The 10,446-nt window shown below is 39.9% G+C and overlaps 1 protein-coding gene and 1 long non-coding RNA gene across 2 annotated transcripts; both read right to left on the bottom strand.

Moving 5' to 3' along the window:
- Nucleotides 1-510: 510 nt before the first annotated feature.
- Nucleotides 511-7,768, bottom strand: LOC104096461 (uncharacterized). Its single transcript, XR_686329.4, has 3 exons — nucleotides 7,286-7,768; nucleotides 6,884-6,954; nucleotides 511-1,071 (listed from the first exon to the last, which is right to left on the bottom strand). It is a non-coding gene; the product is annotated as an uncharacterized lncRNA (long non-coding RNA).
- A 1,281-nt stretch (nucleotides 7,769-9,049) lies between these two features.
- Nucleotides 9,050-10,114, bottom strand: LOC104096453 (organ-specific protein S2-like). The gene is made up of 2 exons (XM_009602825.4): nucleotides 9,849-10,114; nucleotides 9,050-9,552 (listed from the first exon to the last, which is right to left on the bottom strand). Exons 1-2 carry the CDS (start codon nucleotides 9,891-9,893, stop codon nucleotides 9,247-9,249), a joined length of 351 nt encoding a protein of 116 aa, XP_009601120.1. The 5' UTR covers nucleotides 9,894-10,114; the 3' UTR covers nucleotides 9,050-9,246.
- Nucleotides 10,115-10,446: the final 332 nt, after the last annotated feature.

Raw genomic sequence — 10,446 nt, 5'->3', positions numbered from 1 at the left:
TACTCTAACAATTGTAAGCTAAGACAAGAATCTAGAAGCGAATGATTGTTTTTGGTCTTTTTTTCAAATAGTTAAAAAGCCTAGGGATATGACCATAACCTAGGTGTTCGCCTAATGAGTTAAATACATTAATACTTATTTTGTTTATTGGGGTGTATTATAGCTCTCAACTCTATGTTACCCACTCAATACCTCTCGGTCAGAGGGTGATTTTGCCCAATTTGGCTTTCTCAAGTCCAAATGGGTATCAAACAAAATAGTTGATATGAGCTCAAGTCGGGTTCATACTATCCCTAGTTTGAACCCTTTAATTAGGCTAATCAAACTCTCAATTAACCCAATTCCTTATTAGCCAAATTATCCTAGACTAGGTCCCTCTTTCTCAAGTAGAGACTAAGTCAAAATGGCATGAATCAATGTTTGAAACTATTAATTCTAAAATTGAAGCATGAACTAAGCTAAATAAGCAACACTCAATCATAAAAATCATTAAATTAAGTACCCATAAGATTTACACACTAGGGTTGGGTCACAACCCTAGTAAGAATCTAGCTACTCATTGTGGGAATTGAAGAAAATAAAGAAGAAATGCTAATTAAACACATAATCAAAGATGCCTAAAATTCGCTGACAAAAATGCCCTTCAGGAGGTTCTGCGGCCGCACAATTCCATGTGCGATCCGCAGATTTCTTCAGTTGGCAGGAACTTGGGTTCTGTAGCCGCACATTTCTGGATTGCGGCTGCGAAGCATCTTCTGCAGCCGTACAATTCTTGTACGGTCTGCACTTCAGCAAGGCTTCAGGACTTGGTCTTTTGCACACTCTCTGAACTTGGAATCACTTGTCAGTGCAGACCCTGTTCTGTGGCCGCACAATTCATGTGCGGTTCACACATTGGCAAAAGTCCTATTGGGTTCTTTCACTTGGTTTGCCGCCGCAAATGAAATTCTGCGGTCTGCACTTTCTTCTACGGACCGCACTTCTTTGATTTTTCACCCTTTATTGCCTTGTAATTCATAACACTCATTTTTTAGTTGGATTTCATCATGGGAGACCAAACTTCCAACATTCCTGCAATTTGCATATTTTCATTAGTTTTGGGAACATAAACCAATACTATCGGACTAAAACAAATGTAAAAAGGTGTTGATAAGTAGTAAAAATGCCCACTTATCAGTCTCTAAACAACTAATAACAACTAAACACGACCGATACACACAGTCAACAACAAGGAAATCTCCCGCAGGTGTGGACACATAGATAGGAGAAGTCAAAGAATCACGGGATACACCCAAATATGGAGCAAAGTAAGATGACACATAGGAATAAGTGGAGCCTGGATCAAATAATATGGATACATCTCTATGACAGACCAGAACAATACCAGAGATGACTGAGTAAGATGCAACTGCCTCCGTCCTAGCAGGAAGAGCATAGTATCTGGCCTGGCCTCCCCTCTAGGGCGACCTCTACCTGCCGACCCCCACCTCTAGCTCGCTAAGCAAGTGGAGTGATAAATGTTGCGGTAACTACTACCTGAGAAGCCTGAGGATCCCGTGGAATACGTGGAGCCTGAGTAGTCTGTGGAGGTGCACCCCTCCTTAGTCTAGGACAATCCCTCACCATATGGTGAGTGTCACCACATTCAAAACAAGCTCTCGGAGGACGTGGCTGGCTCGGACCTGATCGGTTGGATTGACCGTTGATAGCACCCCGTGCAGGAGGTGCACTAGACAATGGCGGTGCATAATAGGGAGCATGGGGCCTAGGAGTGGCCGGAATACCGCTAGAAGCTAAAAGTGCTGAATAAATAGGGTGGCTCACATAGCCCCTACCATGACGAGCTGCAACTGGGGCACGAGCACCACTATATATGCAAAAATCTCGAGGCCTCTTGGCCTCCCTCTCCTCTCTCTCCTGGGCCCATATACCGTCCATTCTCCAAGTGATCTCCACTACCTACTGGAATGCGATGTCCATCTCCAACTCTCAGGCCATGCTAAATCTGATACCAGGGTTGAGCCCCTTGATAAATCGACGGACTCGCTCTCTAACAGTAGCAACCAAGGCTAGTGCATGCCTAGATAATTCACTGAACCAGACTTCATACTCTGATACGGTAATAGAACCGTGGCGCAATTGCCCAAACTCTGCGCGCCATGCATCTCTAAGACTCTGGGGAACAAACTCGCTCAAGAACATATCTAAGAATTGAGCCCAAGTGAGTGAAGCTGCCTCAGCCAGGCTACCCAACTCATATGCTCTCCACCACTAATAAATCGCTCCCTTAAGCTGGAACGTAGTGAAAACAACCCCACTAGACTCCACAATACCCATAGTACAGAGGATACAGTGGCACTCCACAAGAAAACCTTGGGCATCCTCTGAATCCAAGCTGCTAAAAGTAGGAGGGTGGTACTTCTTGTATCTCTCGACCCTGAGTTGCTCCCCCTCAGAAGTTGCTGCCCTAATCTCGGGCTGAACTGGGGCGACCAGCTGCACTAGTATGACCTCTGAGACCTGTTAAAGCTGAACCCATTTCTTTGGGGTACGGGCGGCAGGATTCTGTGCTCCTCCTCCCGCCTGAGATGTGGCAGGAGCAAGTGGGATCAACCCTGCTTGAACTAAAGTTCCGAACATGCTCAGAACCTGGGTGAGGGTCTCCTGAAGTGCTGGGGCAGTATCAGGCGCCTCAGGTGACTACTCTCTAATTGGAGCTACTGATGGCTCCTCTGTAGCAACTCGTGCAACTGCTCTGGCTGCACCATATAGACGTCCTCGGCCACTACCCCGGCTCCGGCCTCTCATGGCTCTAGCAGGGAACACGAGTGTCTGGTTATCCAATTCAGTTGTACGTCTCCTCACCATCTGTGAGAGAATAGAAGGACATAAATTTAGAATCCCGAAGTCAACAAATTCGCACGATAAGGAATCACAGAAGTGAAGCTCTTCCTAACAGTTCCATAGCCTCCGTAAGATAAGTACAGACGTCTCCGTACCGATTCATGAGACTCTACTAAACCTGATTATGACTCATAACACCTATGAACCTAGAGCTCTAATACCAACTTGTCACGACCCCAAATTCCCTTCGTAGGAAGTCGTCACGACACCTAGTCTCTAAAATTAGGTAAGCCTGTCAACATGCGGAATAATTGAAATAACAACTTAAAATCTCAAAAATTCAACAACTACATAAATAAAATCTGTAACTCAAAATATACAACTCCCAAAACCTGGTGAAGTATAAGTCACAAGATCTAGTAACAATTCTGAACAATCCTATACATCATTGTCTAAGATAGTGTAATAAAATAAGGGGGAAAATAGGATATAAGGGGACTCCAAGGCCTGCGGACGCGGGCAGGTATACATTGAAGTCTCCAAAGCAACCCCAGCTCACTAATGCCGGGACTGATAGGAAGTACTTGGATGTACACAAAAAGATGTGTAGAAGCGTAGTATGAGTACACCGCAGTGATACCTAGTAAGTGTCAAGCCTAACCTCGATAGAATAGTGACGAGGTCAGGTCAAGGCTCTACTGGAGATAATATGAAACAAGACAAAAAATATAACGATATAATGATAATGAAAATGGAAATGAAACAATAAGAAATTTATGGAAAGTTAACAACACGGAATCAAGACAGTTAATACAACACAGAAGGGAAAACAAGGATTTACATGTTAAGGAGACAAACAACCAAGGCAAATACAAGAAATAGAGGAAGATCAACAAGGGCCACTACCGAGGTACCGCCTCATAGTCCCGAATCATAAAAGTAACTCACAATCTTTCCTTGTATGACCGCGGGAACCTTTACATTTAGTTTGAAAATTATTTTTTTCCCGAAATAGCACCTCGCATTTTAGCCCACCTTATCACACCACATGGTTTCTAGTAGTTTCCCTACTACCCACGTGTATCAAGCCCAGCTTATCTCACCGCATGTGTTTCAATACCCAAACCTTATACTACCGCATGCGTATCAACATCACAACGTATCACAATTCACACCTCAAGTGCCCAATGTCACAACTTGCCAGAAAGCCGACAATAATAGAATTTCACAATAAGGAGCGCACGGCTCAACCATAATGTACACAAAGTTTCAACAATAACAACCGGAGAGAAATTCAATAAAATGATATTTCACAACTTACACTTTGCCTCAATAGAAACCACGGCCTTTGCAACTCAATACCAGACTCAACAACAAGATATTCCAAGAATAGCAATTTCAAGTAAAGAATTCACAGTTAAATAATGAGTACGAAATAAAAGAAAGCAAGTAATTCAACTAAGCATGTAGGACAAGTTACAAATAAGAGATAAGACAAGTAGACATGTGAAATTAGTCCAAATAGGGTAACCATACATGTTAAAGCAACTCAATTAAGCATGAAGGGAAACTACATAGCTAAAAACCAGAATTTCAACATTTAGCCCGTGTACACACTCGTCACCTTGCATACACGGCCTTATCACAACAATATAAAATTCTAAGAGAAATTTCCCCCACACAAAGTTAGACAAGTCACTTACCTCAAACCACGCTAAATCAATCAAGTAGAAGGCCTTTACCTCGATTTTCTAACTCCGAACGGCTTGAATCTAGCCAAAATAATATCATACTATAAATATAACTATAGGAAACTAATTCAAACAATGAAATTACGATCTTTGCAAAGAATTGAGAAATCAACCAAAAAGGTCACCCCGGGCCCCCCTCTCGGAACCCGACCAAAATTACAAAAACCGAACACCCATTCGACATCGAGTCCAACCATACAAGAATTATTTAAATCTGACCTCATTTCGCATTTTAAAACTCAAAAATTTAGCCTAACGAGTTTTTACCAATTTTTTCCAATTTCAAACTCCAAAACACTAATTAAATGATGAAATTATCAATAGATTCAGGGGAATTAATCCAAAACGAGATAGAATTCCTTACCCCCAAGGTTCTCTATGAAAATCCCTTGAAGTTTCGCATCAAACCGAGCTCTCTATCTCCCAAAATGATTTATGGAGCAAACCCTCGAATTTTTCCTTTTTTTGCCCAGGTAAATCGCCTCTGCGCCCTTTGTGTCGCTTCTGCGACTCTGTACCTGCGGAAAAACCATCGCAGGTGCGGACTTTACTTAAATCCAAGGATTCTGCTTCTACGGAATAAGGTCTGCATTTGCGCATGCATATTTGCGACCACTGTCGCTCCTGCGTCCCTCTCCATCGCGGAAGCGAAGTCGCTTCTGCGCTCCCAGCTGGTCATGCCTAGTTCCGCATACCTGTGGCCAATCCCTTTACAGGTGCGAAGACACCAGAACTGCCAACCTTCAGCAAAAACTTAGCAAGTCCAAATTGTTTCGGATTCGATCCGAATCCCACCTGGGGCCCCCGGGACCCATCCGAATATACCAACTGGTCCCAAAACACATAACGGATCTACTCGAGTCCAAGAAATCACATCAAACAACACAAAGTTTACGAGTCACAATCTAAATTCAACCCTAAGCAATTATGAACTTCTGAATTCCGAAACCAACGTCAATTCATACCAAAACAATTCTGATTGACACCAAATTTTGCACACAAGTCATAAATGATATTACAGACCTATTCCAACTTCCGGAATCGGAATCCGGCCCTGATATCAATAAAGACCACTCCCGATCAAACTTTCTAAAATCATCCAACTTTCCAACTTTCACCAATTTACGCTGAAACGACATACGAACCTCTAAATCGACATCCGGATACGCTTCTAAGACCAAAATCACCCTACGAAGCTATTGGAACCATCAAAACTCTATTCCGGAGTCATCTTCACACAAGTCAAACTACGGTTAATTCCTACGTCTTAACCTTCCAACTTAGTGACTATATGTCCCATTTCACTCCGAAACTCACCCAAACCAAAACCAACCACCCCGGCAAGTCACGTAACTATATTATAAGACAGATGGGCAATAAATATGGGATCAGGGCTATTACACTCAAAAGGACTAGTTGGGTCATTACAATTCTTTCAACTTTGTGTCTTTTACGGAAGCTACAACAGAAATAACGAGTGACGGTGATGTAATTTTCTCCAGAGATAGGAACTGAATGCCAAGGCACAATTATAAAGCTGGAATGCTTCAGTCATTTGGCTTATTTTTCATGAAACATTTCCAATATTCTCCAAGTTCTCTTCTGTCGTCGCTGCTGCTTTTCGAAACGAACTCCACCTTAAGTTTGAGACTAAACTTTCTACCAATATGACATAAATAATTTTAAAATATATATAGTTAAAAAAGGAAAGAAAGCAAGCAATTTGGCCATTAACATAATAATATACGTGAGAATGCCAGCTGATGAACTGAATACTAATATTACTTCCCCGATCTCTTTTATTTTTTTCTTTACTACCACAAGCCCGACGATATATAACTTGAGTTCACTAGTTAGCGATACAAAATTTAGCCAACTTAAACAAGACAGTTCTTTTTCACTAATAATCATTCAATTTTTATTTTATTTCACTGAATTACGAGACACGTGTTTACAATACCGTACGTGGGTATAAAATAGATATAATTTTTACCGTTTCTCAAATAACTCGTCCACAACTCAAAGTGTTAAGGCTTGTGCTAGTATACATATATTTATTTCTAAATCAATTTCATTTATAAATTCAATTAAATAAGCCAGCAACATGAGTTCAAATAATTCAAATATTACATAATAAGATCCTAAGTCCACCCGGACATAAATATGATTTAGTTACGTACGAACTCTCGTCACCTCGTGCGTATGTAGCACTCACAACTAGTTTCACATAACAATAAATATCACCTAAGGGGTAGTCTCCCCCTCACAAGGTCAGACATGAGACTTACCTCGCTCCGAAGTTCCATAACCGGCTACAACGCCACTCAAACACTTCAACCCGATGCATGTCTCTTCAAACCTAGTCAAACAACGTGCAAACCAATCAAAATATACTCTAATACCCATAACTAATCAATTTAAATAATCTCCAACTCCGCTCGAAAAGTTGATAAAGTTAACCCTTAGGCCCACGTGCCTGAATTCCAAAATGTTTTGAAGATAAACCTTACCCATAACACCCCGAACTCAAATATATAATTTATTCTCAATTCCATATCCAATTTCGTGGTCAAAATTCAAAAATACCAAATTCTAGATTTTCTACCAAAATCTCAAATTTTTACTAATTTCCATGTTTAAATCCATTTATAAACAATGTATTTAACTTGTAATAAGTGGGAATCACTTACCTTGTATTGCTTGATGAAAATCACCTCATGAAGCTATCCAAATTCGCCCCAACCAAGTGAAAAATGAGAGAAAATGGGCCAAATCCCGCTTTTAAAAGAACACCTCTGCCTAGACGACCTTTCGTATCTGCGGTAAAATAGCCACTTCTGCGGCTCCGCACCTGCGGAAAAACCATCGCAGGTGCGGCAACAGCTCAAGCCAGGAGCCTCCGCTTTTCCGTCCCAAATAGCGCTTATGCGCTTCCGCTTCTGCGGACGACTAGCGCATCTGCGCTCACGCACCTGGTTGACAAAGTCCGCTCCTGCGGCCCCAGGCCTTCTTGGCCAACTCCACTTTTGCGATCTCCCCTCCGCAAGTGCGACTCCGCTTCCGCGGTCCACCTTCCCGCTTCTGCGACTCCATCCTCAGTCATTCCTGGCCGCTTCTGCGAAGACCATCTCGCTTCTGCGATCAGGCTTCTGCAGAAGCGATCGCACCAGTAACACAATTTTTCCAACTTTTCCTTAAATCCAAAAAATAGATCTGTTAACCATCCGGAATCCATCTGAGGCCCTCGGGACCTTAAGCAAATATACCAACATGTCCCAAAATACAATACGAACTTAGTCGAAACCTTAAACCACGTTAAACAAAATCAAAATCATGAATCGCGCCTTGAATCAAACTTATAAATTTTCAAATTTCCAAATTCTATAACTTGCGCCGAAACGTATCAAATCAATCCGGAATAACTTTAAATTTTGTGCACGAGTCATAAATGATATAACGAAGATATGTCATGGCTCGAAACCCCAAATGGACATCGATAACATCGAAATCCACTTCAGACCAAACTTATGAAATTCTTAAACTTTTAAAATGCCAACCTTCCATAATAAGCGGCGAAATGTTCTCGGGTGATCCGATACTCAACTCGAACATATGCCCATGTCCGAAATCATCATATGAACCTATTGGAACCTTCAAATCCCGATTCCGAAGTCGTTTACTCAAAAGTCAAACCTTAGCCAATTCTTCCAACTTAAAACTTCCGAAATTAGAATTTTCTTTCTAAATCAACTTCGAACTTCCCGAAGTTCAGTTCCGACCACACGTACAAGTACCCGTAATGAAGCTACTCAAGGCCTCAAACCGCCGAACGACGCACTCGAGCTCAAAATGATCGGTCGGGTCGTTACAGACAGAGAGAGAGGGAGGATATAAAGAAATGGAGAAATAATTGATATTGCTTATTCAATTCCAAATATAAAGGGGTACTCATTTAAAACTTATTTGTATATAATTGATAAATTTTATATGTCCTTGTAATTATATTAAAACTTGATTAGGTAGGGTAATAAAGTTTGATGTGTAGTATAAGAAGGTAAAATAAATTACACAACTTTGTCTAAGTATCATAAAAAGTCACTAAACAATTTGTTGTAACAAAAAAAATCACTCACTCTACCTAAGCATCATAGAAAATCACAAAAAAAACTTTTTTTTTTTTTTAACCAAAAGGCAATCGTAGAAGACGTCACATTTATTTTCTCCTAGTGACTTTATGTGATACCTCGGAAGAGTTGAGTTGCTTTTTTTTACAAAAAAATAGTTCATTTATATTCGTCATATTTAAGTAAAGTAGTGATTTTTTAGTATAAAAAATAATAATTTTGAGTAATAAAGTAAAAATTGAGTAACCACTCATATTAACCCCACAAAATGTTGTAAACAAACCAGCTAAAAGGAAGTCGAGCATATCGATCATTGCTTAGAACACATAATAAAGTTAAGAAATACTTCAATACAACCATCAAGTATGGTTACAAATCTTTATTTCATAAATCACTTAACACCGGGAGGCATACAAAATATAAATTCACAAATGCAGGAAGACACATAGTACTCATTATAAGCAATATCAATCATGGTACACAGAATTATTTGGCCTAGGCTCAAAATCTTTGGCAAGGGAGTTTTCTTATTTAAGACCGGCGTCATCATCATGATAACCAGTTGCACTAGGCCTTGGCTCGAAATCTTTCGTAAATAAGGATTTCTCAGCTTGTTTCAGCTTGGCGTCATCGTGGTAGACAGATAGATTAGGCCTAGGTTCAAAGGCTTCACCTCCAACAGAAGATAATGTGTAACAATCAGTTTTCTCTTTGGAGAGAGGAACTGAATGCCGAAGCGTAAAATGTTTGATTGCTTCAGGCATTGGCTCATCTTTCATCACATCTCTCCAGTATTCTCCAGGGTCTTTTCTTGCATCAATGCTGCTTGTGTACTGCTCGAGAAAGAGAGACCATAAAAAAGATTTTTGAATATGCTATATGAACTTCTTTACGTTCGAGTACATAGTCTATATATATACTGATATGGGCCCAATAAAATAGGTTTACATAAATTAAAAGAGATGGAGTATAAGTTAAATAATTCAATTGTTAAAATATGATTTGAAAAGATATTGTAATTCGAAAGGTAAGGCAAATGAGAAAGAAGTGCCAGATGGTGCTCCAAAAAAGTAATGAATAATAAACCACCAAAAAGGAGGCCTAGAATTAATCATCTGCGAAAACTTACCAGGGAAAGTGAAAAGAGCAGGATTAGAGCAACATGCGATTTCATGGTCACTTCACTAGGAATATGTATGACTCAGAAGCTATTGTTATTGATCTTTGCTTGAAGCATATTATGAGCTTATATAGACAGGTTAAGCTATTATAAAATCATATTGCAGGTAACAAGTTATTGTCAAGCTTCAACATGATTCACACACTCTTGTAGGACTGATGAGAGGCGTACAATAATCATAAACAAATAGGAGGAGGCCCCAATAAGCTTTTTTGACACATATATTATTGGTGACCAAATAATTTAAGTAGGCTCCATTTGCTCATAAATAATACTGCTGCTTATTCACGTTTTAGTGTTTGCAAATATCTGGCAATCAATACCCGTGATATTGCTTTTCAGTGATATTGCTTTTCAGTATCTAAGGTAGTGGTGAAATATCTTAGGATGCTAGATCATTCCTAAGATAGACGTATGAGTTATGTTTCTATTTTTTTGTACTTAACTTTTGCAGTATAAAATAACTTGCTTCGAATAAAAAAAAAACAATGAGAGATGATTTAAACAAAATCAATTTGCTATATATTGAAAGTAGTTATACTGTAAT

This window comes from Nicotiana tomentosiformis, chromosome 6 (assembly GCF_000390325.3).
Source record: "Nicotiana tomentosiformis chromosome 6, ASM39032v3, whole genome shotgun sequence".
NCBI classification, from domain to species: Eukaryota; Viridiplantae; Streptophyta; class Magnoliopsida; order Solanales; family Solanaceae; genus Nicotiana; species Nicotiana tomentosiformis.
This window is presented reverse-complemented; position numbering and strand designations above follow the sequence as displayed.